The 26,277-nt window shown below is 46.9% G+C and overlaps 1 protein-coding gene across 1 annotated transcript in view; it reads right to left on the bottom strand.

Moving 5' to 3' along the window:
* Positions 1-26,277, bottom strand: part of ABCD2 (ATP binding cassette subfamily D member 2) — a 427,364-nt gene that overhangs the window by 162,624 nt on the left and 238,463 nt on the right. The window contains exon 7 of the mRNA XM_069629213.1: positions 7,413-7,558. Within this exon, the coding sequence (XP_069485314.1) occupies positions 7,413-7,558 (146 nt within the window). The remainder of the gene's footprint in view (positions 1-7,412; positions 7,559-26,277) is intronic.

Genomic DNA, 26,277 nt, shown 5'->3' with positions numbered 1-26,277 from the left:
CAGAGAATTCAAGAGGTCAAACGTAGATGTTCTTTTTCTGCAGGAGACACGATACCAAAGGGGGAGGAGAGGGTGATTCCATCACATGAGGTAGGCCCTTCCTACTGGAGCTCTGGTATCTCAAAAAAAGCGGGAGTGGGGATTTTAATTCACAGAGGCCTTCGGATGTCGACTCTTGAGACTTGGTCAGACAAGAAAGGAAGGGCTCTCGTGGTTGTGGGAAACATTCGAGGCACAATTGTCACCCTTGCCACGCTCTACGCACCTAACCAAGGGCAGAATAGGTTCCTCCACAAAATCACTGAGAAGGTTTTTAGCATGGGCAAGGGACACATAGCTCTAGGTGGAGATTTTAATACATGGGTGGACAGCTCTGTGGATAGACAGACTAGGTCCGATGCACACGATCCACCCACCTTCCGAGATGAAGCTGAAATCAAATTAACCCTGGACCTATATGGCCTCACTGACAGTTGGCGCCATTTGCACCCAGCGGATAGGGGCTTCACCTTTCACTCCCTCCCTCATGACACGCTCACACGGATAGACTAAATTTTCCTCTCCGATTGCCTCCTGCGAATACTTTGCGCCGCAAATGTACACCCCACGGCATGGTCGGATCACGACATGGTTACGGTGGATATATGCTGAAACAACCTGGCCCCTCGGAATACTAAATGGAGATGTAATGACTCCTTATGGGCAGACTCAGTTTTCAAAGAAACTCTTGAAACTGGGATCGATCAATTCTTTGCCACAAATGACACGGGAGAGATTGGGAAGACGTCCGTATGGGAAGCAGCCAAGGCCACTTGGAGGGGGGGTGCTCATTAGGGAGGGGGCCCGAAAAAAAAGAGAAAGTGCCCTGATAGAAAAGAATATTAGGGAGAAGCTCTCTACAGCCCAAAAGTTGGCCCAGTCCTCCCCATGTGAGAGACCCAAGTATCTTGTCGAAGCTAAACAGCTCAGAGAGGAGCTGGAAATACTTATCGTGGGCAAAACAGCTCAAACCCTACAATACCTCAAACAAAAATATTATGAAAAAGGCGACAAGGCAGACGCCCTCCTGGTGGCTCGTCTCCGTACACAGAAGGCAGAGAGATGGGTCGATCTCATCGAGAGGACTGACGGCACCCTCACAGACACGATAGTAACATCTCCCGAAGGCATACAAGGAGCATTTGCCTTCTTTTATGAAGACTTATATACATGCGATCCCCCCTCCTCCCGAGAGTATTGACACATACCTCAAAGAAGTGCAGATCCCCACTCTCACATCCATGGAGGCCGAATCCTTAGACACACCAGTCACAGAAGAGGAAGTCACGGAAGCCATAAAAAGCCTGAAGACGGTAAAGGCCCCTGGGGATGATGGTTTCACGTCTGGTTTTTATAAGACATTCTCCGCATTCATTGCCCCCTTCCTTGCATCCTTGTTCAATCACATCTTTGACACAGGCCAAGCCCCCCCGTCCTTCTCTCAGGCCCTGCTTGCTGTCATTCCAAAGGAGGGTAGAGACCCCAAATATTGTAGCTCCTATCGCCCCGTCTCTCTTCTCAACATTGATGCTAAGGTATGTGCTAGAGTCATTGCGGCCCGGCTTGAATAACACTTACCTCGGCTAATACACTCCGATCAAGTTGGCTTTGTTATTGGGAGACAGGGTGCGGATACCATGAGGAAAACACTTCACTTAATTCATGAAGCACAGGGAATGGGAGGGGATCCGTCTCTTCTGTCACTGGATGCCGAGAAGGCCTTTGATAGGGTGTCATGGGACTTCTTAGAAAGGGTTTTGGTCTGGAACGGGCTCGGGTCGAAGCTCCGCCGTGCCATCAAAGCATTGTACACATCCCCCACAACATCAGTGGCAGTGAACGGAGGGTATTCACGCTGGTTTCCCTTGGAAATGGGAACAAGGCAAGGCTGCCCACTGTCAGCAATACTATTTGTACTGTCCCTTGAGCAGCTGGCTCAGAGGTTAACGAATGATGGTAAAGTTAAGGGAATCATAGTGGGTGATCGTGAGTATAAACTAGGCCTCTACGCTGATGACATATTACTACATCTAACTGATCCCCTAAATTCTGTCCCAGCTGCGACTGATATAATCGAAGTATATGGCGAACTGGCTGGCCTGAAAATCAATACTGGAAAGTCTATCCTCCTCCCAATTGATAAAAGTAGAGACTCTGAGACGGAACACTTTGCCCCTCTAGGAGTAAAGGTCAGCCTCTCCACACTCTGATACCTAGGCATCAATGTTACATGCAACTTGGATTCCCTATACGAGGCTAACTTCCCCCCTCTATCACTTGTCCTTCAAAACGATATCCAAAGGTGGTCCAGACTCACCATCTCCTGGATGGGCCGTCTAAATGCGATAAAAATGGTGATTCTTCCCAAAATACTTTACTTGTTCCAAATACTCCCCATCAAAATGCCCCAAGAATACTTTATGGATACTAGAAAGTCCCTCTTAACCTTCCTGTGGCAAAATCAAAAGCCAAGAGTCCCCAGATCTTTGCTCCAGCTTCGAAAAGACAATGTAGGGGTAGGCCTCCCGGACATAGAAACATATTATAGGGCAGCCCAGCTGCATGTACTTGTTCCCCATGTCAGGCAGCAGTCAGAACCGCAATGGATAGCCTTGGACAATTACCATCTCCGCCCTTTCATTCTGGGTGAATGGCTATGGGTTCCGGGTCCCCAGCTACGCAATAGTGTCAAAAATCACCCCATTATTGGAACGATATGGGCAATATGGAAGCCAGGCAAGAGAATGGTGGGAGTTACAACATGGCCCTCTCCGTTGGGACACCTCTGGTCGTCAGGGATCCGGGATGCAATCCCAGACCCAGGGAGTTTTGAGATCTGGTATGACGCGGGATTGGAGAGGGCTGGTCAACTCTGGAGGAATGGCACCTTAATTACTATTCAGGATCTTCAGGAGGCACTTGGCATAGGCTCGTTATCGGTTTTCCTCTACCTTAGACTCAAGGGGTTGATGACAAGGGCGATATGGAAAGATCAGCTACAAAGGGACCTTACCCCGTTCAAGAGAATTCTCGACACCTGTACGACCTCTAGAGGTTTAATTAGTGAAATGTACTTGGCGCCGATTGAGGTCGATATTACACCATCCCTCACACTCAAGAACAGATGGGAATCAGATATGGGCAGGCAGATCTCACAAAACGTATGGCTACAAATTTGTAGACGAATGGCAAAATCATCTATATCCTGCCAATACAAATTGCATGCCGTCAGGTTGATGTATAGATGGCAGTATGATCCGATCCGGCTGGCTAAAATGTACCAAGGGGTAAGCCCACTCTGCTGGAGGGGTTGTGGGAAGCGAGCAAACTATTGGCAAATGTAGTGGGGATGTGAGGTGGTCCAAGCTTACTGGTCAGAGGTTCTCAGCTGGATCAAGGAATTAGATGAGGATGTATGGGAGAAACAACCACTACTGATTCTGTTCGGCCTGGTTGAAACAGACGACACGAACTTGAAAGCACCCAAAATGATACAAGGCCTTCTTATGGCCGCAAGAGCCTGTCTCACCATGGCTTGGAAGAGACCCAAGCTCCCTAGCAAAACTGAGTGGTTGGGGGTTGCACTGAACATATACAGAATGAACAATCTGACTGCGGCCCTACATGGGGATCGCACCACAGTTGAGAACGCATGGTCTGAATTTTGTGCTAAATATATCACATAAACAGAATGTGTGCAGAGTGTTACTACACTCAGAGACAATCTATGCGGGCGGCTCACCACTGGGCCAATCAGACTAGAGTGCGACTTGAGTTGCAGAGGCAACGCAGTCCAGGGTGCCTATTCCCCCTCCCACACATCCTGTGAAGCCCAGACAGAGTGGCACCATTTGGAGGGCTTCTATGGAGAAGCCTGCCAAAATAGTGGAACAAAGGGCTCGACTTGGGTTAGAGTTTCAGAGACGAACACAAACACCATTTTAAAACTGAGTTCTGGCGAAAAGTCCCAACCGGTGATTTAATATTAAATAAATAAACCAGCGTTATCTTTAACATTGCACCAAAAAGTGGTGTGTTTAAAATGAATGGGAAAATCCCATAGGAAATATTCCGGGGGAATATTTCGAGTGATAACCACTGCCAACAGCCAGAAACTCGACAAGGGGGGACTGGACAGTGCCCCCTTGAAAACAGACCCAGGGGCAATCTAATTAACCCCTTCCAGTACTTCCACAATATGATCGTTTGTACTGGTTCTGTTCCCAAATTTGGACTAATAAAGCCAATGGTGACTTTACATGCCCTGGGAGACAGTAGTCAGTCCCAGGGTATGGAGTCTATGTTTGGGGGTCACTGTGACACCCCTGTGTTACTGCACTGAGGGTGCTGTGTAACACACATACAAAAACAGATGATACCCTATGGAGTAAAAGACCCCATAGCCCATAAACACATACAAAGTCAAAGAACATCTCAAATCATGCCTAAGAGTGGGAGGAAAAGAGTCTCACTCTTAGCAGGAGAACATAAGAACCCAAAAATCCAGCAAAGCTGCTGGGGGACTCACTAGGTTTGGGAAATTAGCCTTTTAAGAGAATTCTCCCTAACACTTTTATATGCCAATCCAACGGCAGATGTGAAGACCAATGGGATTATCTCAGAGTCCTTCAGTTTGAAACGGGGCACCCGTCAGGGGTGTCCGTTGTCGCCTCTTTTGTTTTTGCTGGCGATTGAACCCCTGGCTATTTGTATCAAGAATGAAGCTGATTTGCATGGTGGTGGTTGCTGGGGTGTTGTGCAGAAGGCGTGGCTGTATGCAGATGATCTTTCGTTGGTGCTTCAGGATTTAGATGTGCCTCTTCCTTGTCTGATGCGGATATTATATGATTTTTATGCGTGTTCAGGTTACAAGATCAACTGGTTAAAATCAGAGATTTTACCTCTTTCGCACAGATGTGATAAAAATCTTGTCACGGGTCTGGGATTTCAGTGGTGTGATATGCGCTTACGATACTTGGGTATTTGGTTGACGTCTCCTGTCTCGCTTATCGTAGAAGAAAACATGTAAAGAATTATTCAAGACTGTAAAATGGATTTGGCCAGATGCTCTCATCTCAGTCTTTCTATGTGGGGTAAAGTTAATGCCTTAAAAATGAACTTGACACCGAAGATCAATTTTGTGGCTAGCATGCTTCCTTTGAGGATTAAAAACTATTATTGGAAGGATTTGTATCGTCTAATTCAGGAATCTCTGTGGGATCGAAAACCTCTGAGAATAGCTATTTGGAAAATACAGCTTCCTGTTCATCTGGGTGGTCTGGGGGTCCCGAACCTTAAGGCCTATCATTTAGCCTTCTCCTCTCATTCTTTTCTTCCTTTTTTGAGTAGTGAGTTAGATCACTGGGCGGTAGCGGAAGCTAATGCCTTTGGTCCGCTTGGCCCTGAAGCTCTTCTGACCACTAAAACTAAAGGATCTGGGGACAAGTTACTGGTGACAGCTTTTTTACGCAATTCTTGGTGTGAGGTGTTAGCGTTGTTGGGTTATTACGCCTTTAAATGCCAGAGGGCCTCCATTTGGTTGAATCCAAAGATTCGGGATAACTCAAAAATTATTTTTTGGCCAGATTGGTTCCTGGCGGGCATTAAACAGATATCTAATTTAGGGAAGGATGGACGATGGTTGACTGCTGCTGAGATTAGAGACAGCTGTGGTTTTGGTAATCTTTCAAATTCCTCTTACAGACGGTTGAAGAGAGCGGTGGGTGAAGTTGACTGGTCAAAAACCCTGGACTTGAACATCTTTCTGGGCGACCTGAATGGGAATGGAGGGGGTTTGGCCAGCAAAATGTACAAGTTGTTTGTGTCATGATTTCAGGGTAATGACAGACTGCGGGAGGTATCGAGTGAAAGGATTGGTTCTGAAACTGATTCGATTGTTGTCAAAATATGTGCAGGAATGTATCCTTGTGTTCACTGAATTTGGGAGAGTGGTCTTGGCAAATTAAGATTCTTAATCGTGTGTACTGGTGTCCGGAATCTTTACACAAGAGAGGCATGGCTGACAGTGATGCGTGTTGGGGCTGTGATCAAGAGGTTGGATCTCTGGAACATATGTTGTGGAGCTGTGTGAGAGTCAGAGGTTTTTGGAGCGATATTTGCAATGTGTGTGACAAGATTACTGGCGGTGGGTGTGTACTGGATTTCAAGACTGTGATTCTAGGTGATGATACAGGGCTTTCTGATTTTAGCGCTGCTCTCAAGAAATTGTTCTTTCGGTCTACCATTGTGGCCAAAAGGATAATTTTACGTGGATGGAAAAGCCGGATCCCCCCTTCTTTTGATGACTGGGTTCAGGAGATGCACTGTCTTAAAAGAACTGAAAAAATGATTTTCAATTTGAAACACAAGCTGTCATTGTATGGAAATATTTGGGATATGTTTAATGACTCCTTTTAAGCTGGATGATGATTATTTTTTCTTTTTTTTCTTTTTGTTCCCCTCTTCTTCTCTGTTCTGTATTCATTATTATACCTGCTCAATGGGTTGTCTTTTGGTGTATGTAAAACTGTAAATAAATAAATAATAATAAAAAAATATTTTCTTAATCAGTCATACTTTCACATCCTTTCTCACTCATCCAGTTTTCCAGTTTCACCGAGCCACTAATCCTATGCCGCTCAGCTGTTTATCCTTCATCCCATCCCACTCAGACATTAATATATTCTGACACATTGCTTCTTCCTTTCACAATCCGTTGTTCATCCTTTCCCACCTAGTCTTTCATCCCCTTCAGTCACTGACAACTATTGCTGAAGAAAAAGTCACAGAATGCTGAGCTCCTGGTCATCTGACCCCTCTTCCCTCTCTTCTGTACTTTCTTTGTGGGGAAGGCTTTGTACGCAGATTAACATTGTTTATGCTCATGTTTCTTTACAATAGGCCCACGGTTGGGTGGCCTTGCACTAATGAAGGAGGTGCTGGACTGTACTATTAAGAGGAATGGCTATATTGACATGCACCCCCACTCCGGAATGGTCCCAGTCTTCCAGGAGGCCAGGAAGCGGTCAGACATGAACTGCCTGAAGAACCAATACCACTGAGTTGATGAAAGCCACACACACGCTGCACCTTGACAAGCAACACTCCATATTCATCAGATATTTGCCGAGTTGTACAAGCACAAGAGGCTTTTGCAGCATCTTGTCTGTTGTGTATCTAGACTCAGAAACACTTTGAACAGGGAGGTGGAGTGCTAGGGCAAGTATGATCCCATCTCTGAACTTGAAAGTATACTGTTGATGCTCATATTTGTATATTTGTTTACCCACAGTTTTAGTGACACAGAAACGTATTTTGTGCAATGCTGTTGATATTTGGATTTACAAAGTCACTTAAACAAGGCTAGACGTTACCTCCTTCTCTTTGCACTATGTGGTTTAGATGGACAATGTGCAGAATGTGTTCGAGGTCCAGCTCATGACACCCTCTCTCCTGCATGTCATCCACTGAGTCAGGATAAATAACTTGATCCCGTAGTGTTCCAATGGACATGTACGGTCTGTAATACAATGAAAGTAACATTATAATGTTCTGTAAGGATAGAGTAAAAACAAACTGCACAGGCCAGCGCATGGTAGTACAGATCACATTTTCTGATGAAGGCCGCCTCAATGCATATGTGAAATAAAACAGTGATTTGGATTTAGCTGTTTCAACATTAGTACTAACAGTTGTTTTATTCAAGTTACAGTGGGCTTGAGTTCAAAAGTAAACTTATCCTAAAAAATATGGGGTGGAATATGCAGATTAACACTTATGTAAATGATGTTAGATTGAGCAATGCTGGCTAGTATATCATACAAATAGTGATGGTGAGATCTCATTGCTGTGTAAAACCACATTCGTTACGATAATTTTGTGCAGGTTTAATGTAGGCCACTAATATTACCTGTACAGCAGTGTCGTATGCATGCCTTTAGATGAAAAAAATGATACCACAACAGTTTCTACTAGCCTTGGTATTTAATATGTGATTTTGGTATTGGAATTTGTGTCAAAACAAACAGGTTGTAGGTGAGGATATCAATTGCAGAGATGAATGTCCCAAGTGAAGAAACACAGCAGGCACAAAAGTCATAATAATAGAAGATGTAAACTAATCAAGAAAGGTTTAGGGTCCTTACTGAATGAGAAACATTACTACAATGCTTAAGTATTATTGAGAAAGTGGGGGTCATTACGAGTTTGGAGGTAACTATGGCGCTATAAGCGCCATGTCTGCCTCCAAACTCGTGTCCGGGTCCGGATTCTCGGAATGGGGACTTACCGGGTCATTCCAACCTTGGAGGACCCAGTAAGTCCCCAGTTGAAAACCATTCCCCATTCCCATTCGAGCCCCCACAGGGCGCAATGGGAATGGGGAAGGAGCTAATAACGGGCCCGCAAGTAGTGGGCCCGTTATTAGCTCCCTGGTCCCTTAGCGGCTCCCGCTAAGGGCATTTGGTAAACCAGCCGGCCTTACTGGGACCCGCTAAGGGACCTCGGAATGCGGCGGTAGGGGGTTAACGGCACCGGCATCCTTACCGGCGCCGTTAACCCCTTACCGCCACACTCGTAATGAGGCCCAATGCGTCTGACAATAGGAAAAATAATGCATGGACTTTCATCTAGAGAAAGTAGACTGGGGTACAACCTATGTGAGAAAGAGATCTAACACAAACCTGAACATGAAATAAAATAAGCATTAAATGTCATAGCGTGAACAGATCCAATCCTACAGACCAACCCTACGGAAAACAGTGTTGATATTCCTAAAACAATCATGAGATCAAAAACAGATTAAATACAATGTGCGCTAAAAGAAATATCATTAACAGCTTGTCTAAGGACATTCAGTTAGGGGCAGGGAAGATATCCACAGGTTACAAATAGAGTGCATAAATATCCCAGACCTTTTGAAAAGCACCTGGCAAGAATCGTTGACAGCAGGTCGAGGGCTCCACCATACATAGCTGAGAAAGTGTTTCATACCAGTGTGTTAAGTCAATGCCAGTACCTTTCTCTCTCAGAACTTAGATTTTTGTGACTGAGAAAAATATAGTGAGTGCAAGGAATTTTGCAAGATTGGAGATAGTTAGAAAGGATATACCTTTGATAAAAAAGCTAATTCAGAAGTGAACCTCGTTCAGAAATTCTGAAAAGAAATTAAGTTTATATAAAACATATTTCCAGAACATTTGAAGTTTAGAACAAGGCCAAAGTAAATTTGCAGTGGTGCCTTATGTTGTAAATCCCTTATGTCTGTTAGCGCAAGTCTGAATAACCATGACAAAGTATAGTATATCCTGTGAATTATCTTACATTGGAGTTAGCTATTCCTGACAGAAGCAGAAACATTTGCTCCACTGTCCCAGACAGAGACCATATAAAATGTATCTATCTTAAAGCGTAAACCTATTGCCCACTATTCTAACTTTGTTACCAGGAACCGATAATCTATGAAAATGACAATTCATGGGGAAATCATGTTCTGTAATCAGTTTGCTTCCTGCATGTCAAGATTCTGCCAGAGTTAGGTCTCCTCTCCCATTTTTGTAAAAGGGGCATATATTGCATGTGTCACAACCAATCATTCAGTTTTGGCAGAGGGTCCGTTTCAGAGAGTTAAGGGAAAGAAGGGATGTCAGAGAGTAAAGGTCATGAATCCCAAGAGGGTAAAAACTGATGGTCTTCACTAGAATGGAGGGAATGTCCTCTGGGAGTCAGGAAAATAGTGCATTTATAGATAAGACCAGCGCAATCAAGAGAAATGGCTAACTCTTTTCTACTAGACTCAATGACAACATTTTAGTGAAAAATCCATCATGGGATGTTGTTTAATGGAGCTATGGATTTTATTGTGAGTTGAAAAAATCAAGTGGGCAAGTCCAAAATTATCATGGAGCACTTGTCTCAATCTGTTAGCAGGATATTAGGTGATTTGTAGTCACCCATCATTAAACAAACAATAACTGGGTGGCAATATGATAAGACCAAACATCCCATTTGATTTGGTAATGGCTGTCTATCAAAGACAGAGGGCCTCATTATGAGTTTGGAGGCAGCCATGCCCATAATAGGGGCATGGCTGCCTCCAAACTCGGGTCCGGGTCCGTGGTCCCTGAATGGGGAAATACCGGGCCATTCCGACTTTGGAGGGCCTGGTATTTCCCCATTCAGGGAACCCAGACCCGGACCTTCCCCATTCCCATTCTAGCCCCCATACGGCTCAATGGGAATGGGGAGGGAGCTAACAACGGGCCTGTTAATGATGGGCCCATTGTTAGCTCCATGGTCCCCTCATGGGGACCAGACGTCCTGTGCGGGTCCCGCGAGGGAACCTCGTAATAGGGCGGAATGGGTTTAACGGCTCCGGCACCTTACTGGCGCCGTAAAACCCATTCCGCCCGCCTCTTAATGAGGCCCATAATCTCTTCCAAAACCTTGACCCTCCCGCATAAGTGCTTATTTAACTGAGCACCTAAATACTTGGCCTGTAAATTCACCAAAAATCAATTGTCAATCGGCCCGACCTACCAGATCAGCCCAACTACACTGCCTCAGAGTACCTAGGTACAACTTCCAGAAATCCAGAGGCAACAGCTTCCCTGTACTTGCTTCCAAACTCTGGAACTCCACACCTTTAGATCTAAGAGCAGAACCTGCCTTCTCCCTTTTCAGGGCAAGGGCCAAAAACGGTCTCTCCTCTCTAGAGACCAATTAATCCACAATGTTGTATGACCTGCTCCCTGCCTGTATATAATGTCAATGTATTATATCTTTGTTGGCTGAAGCTGCCTAGGCAACTTGCTGTAACCTGCCTAGGACTGTATATAATCCTTTTGTTTTTCATATCCTTGTTTAATGTAACCATACAATGTAACCTTGTACAAAAGTAACTGAAACAATGCGCCGATTCCATGGTGCTAAGGGACAGCACACTCCCAGGATACATGGAGAGGCACCGTGGACAACGGGCGTGGATTGTGTGTGAGTACAACTGGCTGCATGCATGCGCTGTAGAGCACCTGACCAAATGGGGAGGTGGGTGGTTGTGGACGTGAACACCAACACAAAGCATCGCATTATTCATTTCTGCAAGAGTTTGACCAGTCTACCTCCCATACCAGCGTCACAGTACAGCCCAAGGAGCATGCACATGTTGCACCCAACATGAGGGAAAAGTCTGTAATAAAAATGTATGAAGGAACGCACTTATCAGCTGAGGAAGTAGCACTATAGAAGGGGAGGGAGCGCTTTCTAATATCTGCAAAACAGAAAGCCTAATAAAACTGATCCATGAATTCTGCGGCACATGTAAGTATAATCAATCTTAGTGGTAGAATACAGCGCAGTAAATAGCCCCCAAAATCCTGCTTTTACTTTAAAAGTGTGCAAGCATTTTGTTCGCGGCAAAGGCCACTGCAGCCGGTTCATTAGTACAGAGCATGCAATCCCAGGCCAAGCATTCAGCGAAGCGCACAGAAGTTATTTTTCTAGGTCAACTGATTAGAGCATACAGGGTCTGCCAGTGAAAGAGGAATTTATGACCATTTTATAATTCAAAAATCATTTATGAAATGTGATTTTCTAGTGAAGCAGGCAAGACCCAAAGCAGTTTAAAATCGCCCACAGACCATTTTCCCTGGGAAAAGGGTTAGAATGTCCCTAATATGCAACAATTGCAATACTGTCAAAAATAAGTGATGTAGTTTGGTCAGATTGTGTTATCAGACAGGAGATAATTAACACCAGAAAGAGTATAGGCCATACACAAGACTCCACAAACAAAAACGGTGAAAGAAACGCAGCAATTTTTGGGTTTTTGATTACTCCACCTACACTAGGCCATTGTTGCAAGCACTAAAAGAGGCACAGAAAAACAAAACACACATAAAATGGACAGCCAAAATGGCCGAGAATTTTGATGAGCTGAAAAGTGAACTAGCGCACGCACCAGTGTTAGCAACTCCCAATTACAAGGACAAATTTCATCTGTTTTCACATTCAATGGGAAAAGTAATGACAACAGTACTGACACAGAAAAAGAGTCAGGGGCACAATCCATTTGCATATTACAGCGGGTCATTGGCAGCAGTGATGCAGGCACACTTCCCATGTGAACAGGCACTAACAGCTGCTGCATTCGCTCTTGTAAGGCTTCCACAATAACCATGGGGTGCCCACTAGTTCTGTACGTAGAACATGCATTATTTGCAATACTGGAGAAAGCAAGGTCAACACTGACTACCCAATGGTCTTCAGGGTATGAGGTAATACTAACTAACCCAGCAATAGAAGTGGTGAGGTGTAGAACAATAAACCCAGCACAGTTCATTGCAGAAAAAGTAAAGGAAGGAGATTATGTGCATGACTGTGTAGCCTGCATTGACAGGAGTGAAGGTAACCCCCTAGTTAAGGAAGAAGTGATCGAAGGGAGGACAGACATGATCTTCATTGATGGGAGTTTCAGTATTGATCAAAGGCATCAGAATGTGCAGTAGTAGGGTGTGGAAGGGGAGTGCAGAAAGGGGAGGATCGCCAAATGATTACTCTGCACATGCAGCTGAATTAGAGGGTCTAATTGAAGCACTAAACATGTCTGAGGGCCAAGCAGTGAACAACTTCTCAGGCTCCACTTATGTCCCCTCTTCAGTACACTCAGGACTAGCAAGATGGGAAAGGAGAGGGTTGAAAAGAAGTGTTGGTACTCCTGTTCAACATGCAGCATTGTTGAGAGAACTATTGGAAATGTTACCGCTCCCAGTAGAATTAGCATTAAGATAATGCAAAACCCATACAGGAGGGCAAGATTGTATCTAACGAGGAAATGAAAGAGCAGACAGAACAGCAAAAGAAGCAGCATATCTGCTAGAGGGATCACATATGCTGTACCCTGGTGAGGAAGAAAAAATACCCCTAATGGCAGTACTGAAAGTGAAAAAAGAGAAATATGCATTGCCAGAAAGTTGCAATACAATACCAATAATGCAGATAATTGAGTTGCAGGGAGAAAGCATCAGATGCTGAAAAATATCTGTTGAAGAGGAGAGTATGCTCTCTGTTTCCAACTGATCTGGTTTGGCGACATGATAGCACATGAAACGTTGTCATGCCAAGGAATTGGCATTGGAACAGATTCTTTTTTATTTATTTTTTTATTTTGATACAGCTGAATTTAATCAACTTTTCAAAACCAAATGATAGTAACAAATTGAGATCAAAATACAAAGGAAAATTATTAAAATGAGTAAAATAAGAGAACCAACAATACAAAATGAATTAAGAAAGTTAACTATACAATCTCATGTCTCAGTTGTACAATTGGTTCTTTTCGCTTTAAAATTGGTAACAGTGAATGATTACATATTAATTTCAGAAGGTAAAATTGCATCAAGAAAATGAACTATTGCTTTGATAGTAGAGAACTTAGTTCCAGCTAAAAGCAAGTTCCAAATCTGATTTTCATCATATTGTTTATACAGATTTAGTACATGAGCAAAATGCTTGGTTCGTAACTCTTGCAGATTGATGCAGGAGATAATTAGATGTTGCAAGGTCTCCTTTTCTGTAGGCTGCTCGCAGAAGCGACAGTACTTCAAATTATGAGGAATCATGTGCCGCCTTATGAGCACTTCTCTAGTTAAATACAGATTTAATCTAAAGCGTAGGAAGTTATTTCTTATGGCTGGTGCAGGACATTTCAACAAATAATTCGCCACTTGGCCAAGCTTTTTATGACCAAAGTTATCAGAACAGATTCACTATTCTTCCCATGTATCAAAAGAGCATGTGGCTGCAGGGATAAGTGAAGACTGGTTTGTGCCAAATTTGTGTGAATATGTTTCTGAATACATGAGTAATTGTATTTGTGTCAAAAGTACTTACCAGGTCACACGTTAAGAGTTGTACAGGGAACATTTCCGCGACCAGAGGGCCCATTATGGCACTTGCATATTGATTACCTGGATATGCAAGAGAGGTGCACTTCATACAAGTACCTGCTTGTAGTGGCGTGTCCATTCTCACGTTGGCTTGAGGCAGGTCCCTGTGCCCACATTGATGCCCGCGCTGCATCAAAATTCTTGGTGAGGGAGGTGTTCCCGAGGTGGGGAATTCCAGATGAAATTTGCCTGATAATGGGCAGCATTTCGCTCAAAAATGTATAAAGGAAATAACAATTCTCCTGTGGATTAAACATAAACTATGCATAGTTTACCATCCTCAAGCCAACGGTTTGGTAGAAAAGATGAATGAACTGCTGAAAATGCGACTGGCAAAGCTTATGCAAACTCTTATTAAGCCACGGGTACACTGCTTGCCGCTTGCTTTAATCGCTTTAAGAAACACGCCTGGAGAAGATCAGCATTTGACTCCTCATGAGATTGTTACAGGGCGCAGAATGCATGCGCCAATTCTGCCGTCCCGTACAATCTCTGGTGCTCATTCTACTTCTGCTATTCTGGGAGGGAATTTGATCTGTACCTCAAAGAATTTACCAAGTCCCTTAAATACATATCATTGCAGAAAAGGCCTACAAATATATGGGCCTCATTACAAGTGTGGCGGTGCAGGAAATAATTGGCGGTAACGGAATTACCAACAATTTTCCCGCACCGCCATACTATGCGTATGACCCTGGACTGGGGGATTTACCTCTAGCATCAAGCTAGAGGTAAATATTCTTGATTTCTGCCAAATATCAGCAAAATCAGTGGAATTACAGCAGCAGTAATTCCGGCCAAAATGTTCCATAGAATCCAATGGACTCTATAAAAATGGGGATTAACTATGCCACTGCCACTTGTAATCTGGCGGTAATTACCCTGTACAACATGATGGTAATGGTTATTCAGATGGACAGCATTTCAGTGGATTAACCACTGGAATGCTGCACAACTTGAAATGAGGCCCAATGTGGACAATCAAGTAATGCAAAATGACAATTTCCAACAGCAGAACCTCTTTTTCCGGGATACAAAGTCCTTGTGAAGAACCATCTAAGGAAGTGGAAAGAGGAGCATTACATTGGCCCGCATAACATCGTCTACTCGACACCGAAAGCAGTAAAATTACAGGGATGCCGTGGATGGATCTATATCAGACGTTTGCAGAGACAAAAGAACTGTCTCCCAAAGCATAACATGATGGGGAGTATATCGGAGTTCTCTTTTCATTTTCTCACTGCATTGACATTTTTTTCAGAAACTAGCAAAAGAGGGAGCAGAAGCGGGTCGTACTGTGAAAAAGAAGGCCAAGAAAAAGACATTTTCAAGTTTTTGGAGTGTTATGATGTTGATATCTTTTACTATAGCTTTGTTGTTTTATTATGTTTTTCAAAGAAAAAAGCAAAACATAGTTGAATGCAAAAAGAAAAATGGGAAGGAGGAGTCTGATGAATGCGGAGGGCATCCACCATGATGCAGAGGAAGAGCATAGTCCATTAACAGGCAATGGCCCTCATTACGACCCTGGCGGAATCCGAAAAACGATGGCGGAAATGCAATACCGCCATCGAATACCGCTCGGTGCGACTATGACCCGTCACCGCAAAGTACGAAGCCATTAGCGACACCGTAGTGAACGCCAACGCTAACTGCACCAAGTACGCGCGCGCGCGCCATGCCAAACCGTAAATACCACCATGGCGCAAGGGTACGCAAATTCCGACCCTAGCGGACATGTACCTAACGCCATCAAGCATGGCGGAAAGCACCAATCCGCCATGGTGAGAAGTACGGCATCGCGAATCAACCGTAAACGGCCCCACTGAGTGCCTGTACACCGCTCCCTGCCCACAAAGTACAACTCCCCGTAGGTGCAATGAAGTCACAATGCAACCAGTGAAATGTACAAGTCACCCATGCATGCCAACGAACAAAAGAAACACAAGAGGGGCCAATGGGAGCTGCAGGGCACAGATGGCACGAATACAGAAGCCATTCCAATGGACATGACCACAGTCCCCCCCCCCCGAAACGCACGCAAACACAGGCACCTGTGACCAGCAATATTCCGAAAATCACAACATGCCACCAGTCCACCTGGCTGACCGGCATCTGTTACACAAAACCCATTCCCCCGCCCCTGAGCATAACAACATGCAAACAGTCACATTGGCAGCCCCCATCCCTGACCCCACTGGGCTCCGTAGGCAAACGCGCCCAGCACAGTACCACGCGACTAAACTCCGAAGCTGGAACCCAATGCAGATCTCCTCACAATACATCGCTCCCCAAATAGGAATATGCCACATCACTCGCAAAGAAGAACGCTACACGGCCCATATCAGAATAGAAATTTAATGCACAACTAAATCACCAAGCCCATACAGCCATTAGTCCATGAACTCCAAAACACATATCACCATTGTGGGCTGCATCCGCAAGGAATGACCAGCTACTACTTGTGTGACGCCCTGTTCCATCATGGTACACAGAGCCACATTCACGTACGAAAAGGCAACATGGAAGCGCACAGACCCGCAGGGCCGTCCCAATGGGGAGGCACTAGTCCAGCTGAAAGGCCGAAATGTTGCTCCGAGCCACTAGTACTGCGTAAGGGCATGTGGCCCATTGGCGATCGTCCCATAAGATCGTAATGCTGCTCCACTGATTAACACGAAGCAGCAGGTGTCGGGAGTAAACGCCATCTGCAGGAGTGGCATACAGATGGCAGTGGCAAAAGGGGAGGAGATACCTGTCAACCAAAAGAAAAGAAAAAGAACAGAATGGCCATCAGAACTACATTCGAACAACTCACTTCAATGATCACACTAAATCCACAGTCATATGCATGCTAGCCCACTCCAAAGGATCATCACCACCCCGAAACCACTTGCGACTCATAACTATCTATATCGAGGTGTAAACACCATCACAAACGAGTGTACCTGTGCATGCGTCTGTCAGAACAGATTCCATCAGATGGGAATGTTAACGTGCATGGACACAAGTGTCTGAAGGGGCGTCGAGACAGGGAGGGCTCAACAAGGCCAGATAGACGATGGTCCCACTATGGCAGCCCTGCATCACATAGCGCAGGGGAGGCGGATAGATTCCAAGAAGCCCTGTACATGGCAAACCCTGTATCAAATCACCTGCCCATGCATCCATTCATCATTCCCTCATCCTGTTATAAAAACGCCTGAATATTTACTCACAAAACATTCGAACTTTCCATTGAGTCTGTGCGTTATGCAGCCTGCAAAATCCACAGTGCCCCAGCCCGTAATTCCAGTGTTGTGAAGTTACATGTATTTGGGAACGTCCGGCCTCATCGCCCACGTCACTATTGCGCATCCAAAACTATTCATATCAATCATTGCTTCCTCGCCATGGCCCCTGTCTCAAGGACATCGAACAAAAGAACGTTATATTTGCAGTCAGACCTGTGGGCATCTCCCCGGCGCTAGCTGAAAACCGAAAGCGCCGGCCTTCGAATTCCTCATTTGCAACATCACGTCGAAGAGGCATCTGTGGCCGTTTGAAATCACTAATTAATCCATCGAGTGCGGCTGTGTGTGAAAATGGCAACTGCCTTCACCCACGAATGGGACGCCCCGCCCGTCGTTGCAACTCGGTACAGTGATGCATGAGGGTCCACCGTTACTCGAGTACTACGTTCCACTGACCCTTCACAAGTCTGTTCGCGACTGCAAAGATTGTATGTGAAACAATGGGACCATAGCCGAATGTACATATCAACAAATGTTACACGGCCATCGGGTACAAATACATGAATGCAAGAGCAAGATGCCATGCGTCACATTGCAGCGTTGTGTGCGGGACGTGCTCGGCCAAAGGGGAGAGCAGCTTGCACAGGTGGAATGAATCACCACAGGTGGAGGCCATACAGCCTGAAAACACATAAATTGCACACCCAGTCTCCTCCCACAACCACACCCACTCCGAAATGCTACCGGCAGGACTCGCGATGTTGGCCCTGGGGGACCTGATAGCACTGCAAGTGCTCCAACTCCAAGAAGAAGACGAACACCAACTACAACCGGCCGCACGGAGGAGACGCAGGAGGAGGAGGAGGGCAAGGCAGGGCCAGCAAGGGCCGCCAGCACAGCCACTACCACCACGCAGGCAGCCCGCAATCCCACGCCTCCGAGCACATCCGTTCAACCTCACTGATGAGCAGATCCACACCCTCTACCGTTTGGACCGGGACACCATAGCCGCCATCGTGGACATGACACAGGCTGACCTTGTCAGCATGATAGATAGCCCAACCGCCATCCCACCCCTACTGAAGGTGGTGTCTGTACTACACTTCCTGGCCACAGGCACCTACCAGCAAACAGTCGGACAGTTGCATGGCATTTCACAGCCACTGTTCTCACGGACACTATTGCAAGTGCTCGATGCCCTCCTGCAGCACGCAGACGACTACATCTCTCTACCACGCTCGGAGCAGGAAATTACCAACACAAAAGTGGGATTCCATGCACTTGCCGGCATACCGGGTTGCATTGGTGCCATCGACTGCACCCATGTGGAATTGGTCGTTCCACATGCCATGGAGGCCCAGTACCGCAACCGAAAACAATTTCATTCCCTGAATGTACAAATGGTGTGTGACTCCAACAGGATCATTACACATTGTTGTGCCAGATTCCCTGGATCAACCCATGATTCTATGGTCTTGAGGAACTCTACTATACCACGCTACATGGAGCGACACGCAGGGAACAGATCCTGGCTACTCGGTGAGTCTCATTTCATGCATGATGATGTGGGGTATGTGATGCGGCAATGAACTGCCAGGAGGGGGGGGGTGCATACGTAGCAATGGCATTCCACATCATACGTTTCTCGTCCACATACAGGTGATGCTGGGTATCCACTGAAGAGATGGCTCCTCACACCAGTCCGGAACCCACGGGACCAGCATGAGGAGGACTACAACCATGCCCACTCACGTACCCGTGTAGTCATTGAACAGGCATTCGGCCTACTGAAGACTCGTTTCCGCTGCCTCAGCAGGTCTGGCGGGGCACTCCTGTACCGCCATGAGAAGGTTGCAAAGATGGTCATGGCATGTGTCATGCTCCACAACATGTGCGTACGTAGAAATGTGCCCATGCCCCCTGACGCTGAACTGCAAGCACCTGATGATGGTCATGATGAGGGTGGGGATGTGGCAGCACCTCAAGGAGTCTGCGAGGCACCGGAGGGCCGTGACATTCGTCAGCATCTCATTGATGCATGCTTCTAGCACTCACGCCTGGTGGCTGATACATGGACACGGGACTCGTGGCACTGTGTGTGTCTGGTACATGCACAATATGGACTGTACGCCTATGATGGCCTAGTACACAAAGATCATTGTCCACACATCTCATTGGTTGATCGTGCACTGTTTATGGCATATGTGATATCATGTAGAACACCCTATCGACCCGCCACCCAAGTGAGCCCAACACACCCCCTCCACCCTCCTACCTCCCCCCCGAACACCAGTGTCCAAAGAAGCTCATTGTCAGTGGGCTGTCGCTATTGCAAGCCCCCTCTGCGGGTATCAGGGGCACCCCTGCCTGTGGAGCGCAGGTTCCTCCCAGATCTACGTTGGGGGCTGCCCTGGACGGAACTTGCAACGGATGACGTCTCTGCCTGCTCACGTCCATGCATGTCCCTAAGGGTTTGTGAGAGCTCAGTGAGCACACGGCGCACTGCGGCAAGTTCGGCACATACGTCTTTGGACGTCGCATGCAGTTCCCCCCTCAGGCTCTCGGTGCTTCTCTCCATTTGGACTCTCAGGCTCTCGGTGCTACTCTCCATTTGGACTCTCAGGCTCTCGGTGCTACTCTCCATTTGTGCCCTGAGTGTCTCAGTTGATGTTTCTATGTCTGCCTTAGTGCCCCCACATTCATCGGCATGGTCCTTGAGGAGCGTGGCCAGTTGCTGCTGTTGCACGATTAACTGGTCGAGGGACTGTTGCCTCTGCTGGGCCATGGCCATTTGCGGGGGTGTCACAGAGGGGCTGTTGACCTCATGTTGCCTTGCCACAGGGCTTGGGGGGGATGGCCAGTCGTCGTCTTGTGGGTGCCCCTGCGTGGTATCCTCATGTTGTACGGGATGGGACAGACAGGGGGAATGGGACAGGTCATGGATGGATCTGACTTCGACATCCCCGTCTTCTGTGTCGGAGCATGCTGCCATCAATGGGGTGTCACCTATGGTGCTGCTGCCACCAGAGGCAGTGCCTTCTGTGGCATCCGTTGGGGGGACCTGTGGTGGTGGTGTTGTGGGCATGCTGGCTGCTGGGGTGCCTGTTGATGTTCCCCCCTCTGTGCTGCCACCTGATTTGTGCTGCTGCCGTGTCTTGATGCGTGCAGCTGAGGTGGAGGGTCTTTGGCCGTTGGTCTTGGCCCTCTTTGCAGGTGTGCTGGTAGGGGTGTCCTGATGCTCGTCGTTTGGATCGGAGCCTGTGGTGGAGTAAAGGAGGGCGAGGGTTATTAATGGGTCTGTGGGTATTGGAATGGCATTGTATCACATGCATTGGGGTGGTACATGAGGGTGATTTGGGTCGGTGCCTTGGAGGTGCTTTTATTTGTGTGTGGGGTGAGGGTGCAGTTGTTTGGCAGCCTGCAGTTAGGGTGTGCCTGCTGGACGTGTGGTGGGTGTTTTAGGGGTTTTTAATTATTTATGTATTTATTGTGGTTTTAAGGTGCACTATCAGGGCGATGTGTGTGGACGTTCTCCTGGACATGTGTTTCTGTTGCACTATGTGGACACATGGTACTTCACATGATTGGACATTGTGGATTTAGCATTGTTTTATCTGGGCCACCTACCTGATTCTTCTGATGTCTGCACTCCTTTCTCCATCCCTCCGACTCCCTCTATGCTCTCCATTCCGATGGTGGAGGCACAGATTTCTTCCCAGGGGGTCAACTTGATGGGTGATTCAGGACCTCCCCCGGTGGCTGTGGCAATGTTGCGGTTGGCAGAGAGTATGCTGCGGACGCGTATCCGCAGGTCGTCCCACCGCTTTCTGCATTGCTGTGGGTTGCGGGGTGCGGTCCCCACCGCGCTTACCCGCTGTGCCACCAGAGCCCATATGGCCTTCTTGTTGGCAAGTGCCGTCCTGGTCATTTGCGTGGAGAAGACGGCGGCGGCATTCTCCTGGAGGGTCTCTGTTAGCACAGTGAGTTCCTCACGGGAGAAGTGGACCTGCCGCTTGCGGTCGCACGCTTTCTTCGCTACTTTTCCCATTTTTCTTGGTTTCGCTAGGGTGGATGACGGGTTGGGGTGTGTCTCAGGGTAGTGATTTTAGTGGTTGTGTGGTTTTAGTGGTTTTATGGGTGCACGGCGGGATGTTTCCCGTTCCGGGCCCATGTTTTAACTTCCGTTTCCGTATATTTCCGGTCACCGTACTTTCCGGTAGGCGCACTCTGCGGTGCCCGCTGTGATGGGTGGCGGTATTGCACCTAGGGCGCCGTACGGCGGCGGTGTGGGCCGTTTTGGGGTCATTTCCGCCATCGCGGACTTTGCACTTCCGCCATGCCGTGGTGCTCGTGCCCGATGGGTCGGAATGGGCCGCAATTTGCTCCTTCGTGCAATGGCGGAAACGCTATTTACGCTGTGGCGGTCCGGTCGGTTGATTTCCGCAAGGGTCGTAATGAGGGCCAATGTCTGGTATGATGAAATGATGCATGTGGGAAGGGAGAGAGTAAATAGCACATGCTACGTGCGCTCTCTCATTGCACATGTGGTAGAGATGTCCAAGGTTCCCAGGATATGTCCTATGAGGAGGGTAGATGCCTGATGCACTTGTCTCTTTCTGGAACTCAAAGTTTATTCCAGGGAAACAAAGTATCTGTTCACTGGGTGGATGAAGGGGAACATGTTTAAGAGGATAACTATGTGAAATTATTACAAATGCTCCAAAATAAGGATACTAAGCACAAAGTGATAAGATATAAAGAAGGAGAATTACAAATAGAAGTTCATAAAAGAATACCATTCACAACTAAAGAGGGCCAGAATGTCCCCTGGTGTCATACGCGACAGCTGCTGCGGATAGAGGGAGCAGTGTGGTATTGGGACACATGGGAGGGGGAATAATGCAATGTCATGCTGAAGGTCTGTGGGTTTTGAGCAAAATGTGGTAGCCAATGTTAATGGAAACTGCTGAGTTATTTGGGGAAAGTATGTTCATGCCTTAATTTGGTTACGTGAAAAATATCAACCAGTTGACATAAGGAGCTTTACACGATTCCCTTTGTGTTCAGGTCAAATGGGTTGATTTTCCTGGGAGCTAATTTCGGATGCGCCAAGGTTTTGGAGAACGCGGTCCTGGCATGGGGAACAGCAGCACTGATACATCTGTGGTGAGCCTGTGGGTCCAGAGCAAATGCCCAGCTTCCGCCTGACTGGATTGGAGTTTGTGCCCTCATCACTTTGTACAGTCCTGCAATTGTGGTGCCTCGAAATAGCACTGCCATGAAGATCGCACTGCAGGAGTATATAGCACCTCAAATTGAGCAAAGAAAAATAGTGAGAAGAAAAAGGGAGAGTAATTACTTCTTCAGAAAAAGTTCCCACAACCTGGTCGCTAACCAGGTGAGTACTGCTTGTTCTCTTCTGCAGCAACTTTTTTCATCTCATTGCTACTTTCAAGAGTGCAGGCTGCAGCCAATGCAAAATGGCTGCAGCTTACCTGCTATGAGCTTTTGAAATGAGCTAACTCCACTGCAAAGGGACTGAATGCAATCAAAAAAGAGATGAGGGTCTTGCGCTTGGTGGCCCTTCAAAATCGCTTCGTCCTGGACCGCCTAACAGCCATCGAATGAGGTGTGTACACCCGATTTGGGTCAAGCTGCTGCACAACGATCCCTGATGGTGAGGGTTCTAATGGAACTTTAAGTGCAGCTATACAAGAGATAAGGACACTCCAGGGAAAGATGTAATGCAAGGTTAATGGAGTGCGAGCAAAAGACTGGTTGGACAGAGTATTCGCGTAGGTGCCCACCTGGCTTTCTGGATTGTGTCAAGTGACTATCCCCGTGCTGGTGCTGCTTCTCATCACTTTCTGTGTTATAAGGAGAACTTTTACAATATTTTTTGTAATAAGCAAAAAGGACATTTGATGTTACCCTTCAGTATTGATAAAAATAGCATTGAATTTAAAAGCTGGAATAAAGTAATGGGGGAAAAAGAAGGGGAGGATCCAGATGGATATGTGTTTACACAGCCTGCTGATATTGACAATTATAACCAATATTGAATCCAATGCCTAAAAGATGAGGAAGGATGTGTCTGCAGCCGGTTCATTAGTACAGAGCACGTAATCCCAGGCCAAACATTCAGAGAAGCGCACAGACGTTATTTTCCGATGTCAACTGATTTGAGCTTTGAGGGTCTGACAGTGAAAGAGGAATATATGACAATTTTATAATTCAAAAATCATTTATGAAATGTGATTTTTTAGTGAAGCAGGCAAGACCCACAGTAGTTTAAATTCGCCTGCAGACCATTTTCCATGGGAAGAGGGTTAGAATGTCCCTAATGTGCAACAATTAATATATCCATGGGTCAAGGCTATGATGGTGTCATAGTGGGTAGCCGTTCCCATGAGAGTCAAGAAGAGGCGACCAGGGCAGAAAAATAACGTTCTGCCGGTCGTCTCAAATGTTTCAATCATATCATTTTGTGTTGTGGGAATTGGGGGTGGATTGTGACATCATATTATTGTAATTGAGGGCGGTATGGGAAGGTTCATGGACTCAATGATCAATCGTAAAATATGGAGTTCTATTATGGGTCCAAAGTGTGAGGACCAATCATTTCTGTGTGGGGAGATTTTTGCTATGTCACACGATCGCAAATGCTAATTATTTTGCTTTCTATAAGTATTCATCTTGTGGGCGGCTCTTTGACAGCATCTTTTCATGCAGTTCTGTTCTGCAGAATTTGCTGTCCCAGCAGTGTCTGGGGACCTGAATAAAATTGTTACTTCTTGCACCGGCGTACACTCCTTTTTGACTACTTTTGTAATTTTTTGGTGAGTTCTACCCCCGACACAAGCCCATGTACACATATGTACACATATAGTAGGAATTGTAAAGACCAAAATGCCTACAGGTACCACAATGCAACAAGCAAAAACAGCAACAACTACTAAATGAGTGCCACATAGAACCTTGGAACAGCAACCCTGCCAGTACCACTGCCATGCACCATTGTACACCTACCCCCCCAATGGCAAGCCACTGCATCCAAAGGCGTACAGATTTTCGATAGTCGACCCAGCATGCCCCATGCACCAGAGCAATACACCCACACAGGAGTGCCACCATGTCGGCATCACATGTAACCGACAGACACAGCACATAGCACCAGCCTGGGCGGATATGAATTGAAAAACATGCATCATACGAGTGACACAGTATGCACTGAAATAGGACAGACACATTCCATGGAATGATGCTGCATATACCTCAGAACAATGTCCATTTCCATGATATTGCAAAGGTCCACCCCCACACGTTACACAGTGTCTAATAGCCATGTCTCTCCCCATGCAGGTGACTACAGATATCTGCAGCTGCCTTGGCTTATGACCTCTGTGCAGGATCCCCAAACACTGCAAGAGACAGCGAATAACCACTCACACAGCAGGACTCGCATAAGCATTGAGCGCATGTTTGACCTACTGAATGTATGTTTCTTCTGACTTAATCGAAATGGGGGGGGGCACTGATGTAAGCCTATGAAAAATATGTCAGAGTTGTGCTGCTGTGTTGCATGTTGCACAATATCTGCATGCCGCAAAATGTACCGCTGCCCCCTGATGTGGACATGCCATCCCCAGAGGATGAGGATGCTGATCATGATGCAGTGGCTGCAGCACGCATCAACAGACATGATGTCAGGGAGGGCAGAATTGCATGCGAGGCCCTCATGGACAATTCTTTCTAACACGTGTACATGGCACAAGCTACTTACCACAGAGCGAGACCCACTATTGTGAATAAACATGGCTTTGACACAATCACCAATGTCTTCACATTGATGAAGTTCAACACCTTTATTGCTACCAACTCCCCAGCACACTATCCCTCCTCCCTCCCACCACCAACTCCCCAGCACACCATCCCCCTCCCACCACCAACTCCCCAGCAGGGCCACTCTGGGCACAATTTGTCCCAATGTTATTTCTGTGGCCTCTTTCCACCCATGCCAGACACTGTGATCCATTTCATCCAGCTTCTGAAGGATGGTGTTGCTGGGTGCTGTGTGCAGGATGGGAGTGGGGCTATGCAGTGGCTCAGCGCTGTAGTCTGGTGAGTCATAGGATGGTCCACATCCTGCCCTGGTGTCTGGGCATGCTGGTGGCAGTGAGGGCTTTCAGGGGTTTGTGCCCCTTCTGTGTGCTGTGACACTGGGCTGATGTCACTCTATGGCTCAACAGTGGGCCTGCCAGAAGGTGTGGCCTCTGTGTGGGACACTGCATCTGTGGAAGTGGGTTCAGTTTGCCTTGAGGTGCTCCTGGAGGCCTGTGGTGTTGACATGGGGTCTGCAGTGCTACCTGCGGGCTTGGCCTTGCTGGGCCGAGGTGTTTCGCGGAAGTCTATGCACCTAGGCATAGCCTCTGTGTGCCTTTTTTGGGGTGGTGCTGGTGGCTGCACTTGAGGGCCTGGAGGCACCACTTCCAGATGGGCCTGTCCCCTTGTCTTACTCCGATGCCTCTGGTGATGCATGAGTAGCTGTATGGGACATAGGAAATTCTGTCAGGTATAGTTCTACAATGTGTGTTGGCATGCACATTTGCTATGGTACACAGTGGGACCCCACACATTTGGACTGATTGGCATGGTTGGTCTGGGGACACTGCATGTGTGCACAGCATTGTGGGGATGGCTGAAGCAATGTGTGTGTGTGATACATGGCCAGGTGGCCTTTGCATGTGTGTGGGGATGGCAGAGTGTCCATGCTGTTGCTGATGATGAATGGCATGCATGCCTGTGGCCATTCATGTCCCCCATTCTCTCCCTGGGTGGCACACACCTTGTGGGTGTGGTGGCTTAGTCTATGGCATTGGCATGACTCTATAGGGCGATGCTCTGCAGCCAGCAGTGTTGTGCTGTGGTGTACTGTGTGTGGCTAGCTGCGCCCATGTCTGTGTGGGGGGACATGTACTTCCATGTGGCTCGCCTGCCATACCTGCATGGGGGAGGCCAACAGCACCCAGTGTTAGACCCGAAATGACCCTATGGTATGTATA

The sequence above is a fragment of the Ambystoma mexicanum genome, chromosome 12, assembly GCF_040938575.1.
Source record: "Ambystoma mexicanum isolate Mex_15411 chromosome 12, UKY_AmexF1_1, whole genome shotgun sequence".
Classification (NCBI taxonomy): Eukaryota; Metazoa; Chordata; class Amphibia; order Caudata; family Ambystomatidae; genus Ambystoma; species Ambystoma mexicanum.
Note: the sequence above shows the minus strand (reverse complement) of the source record. Positions and strands in the feature narration are given on the sequence as shown.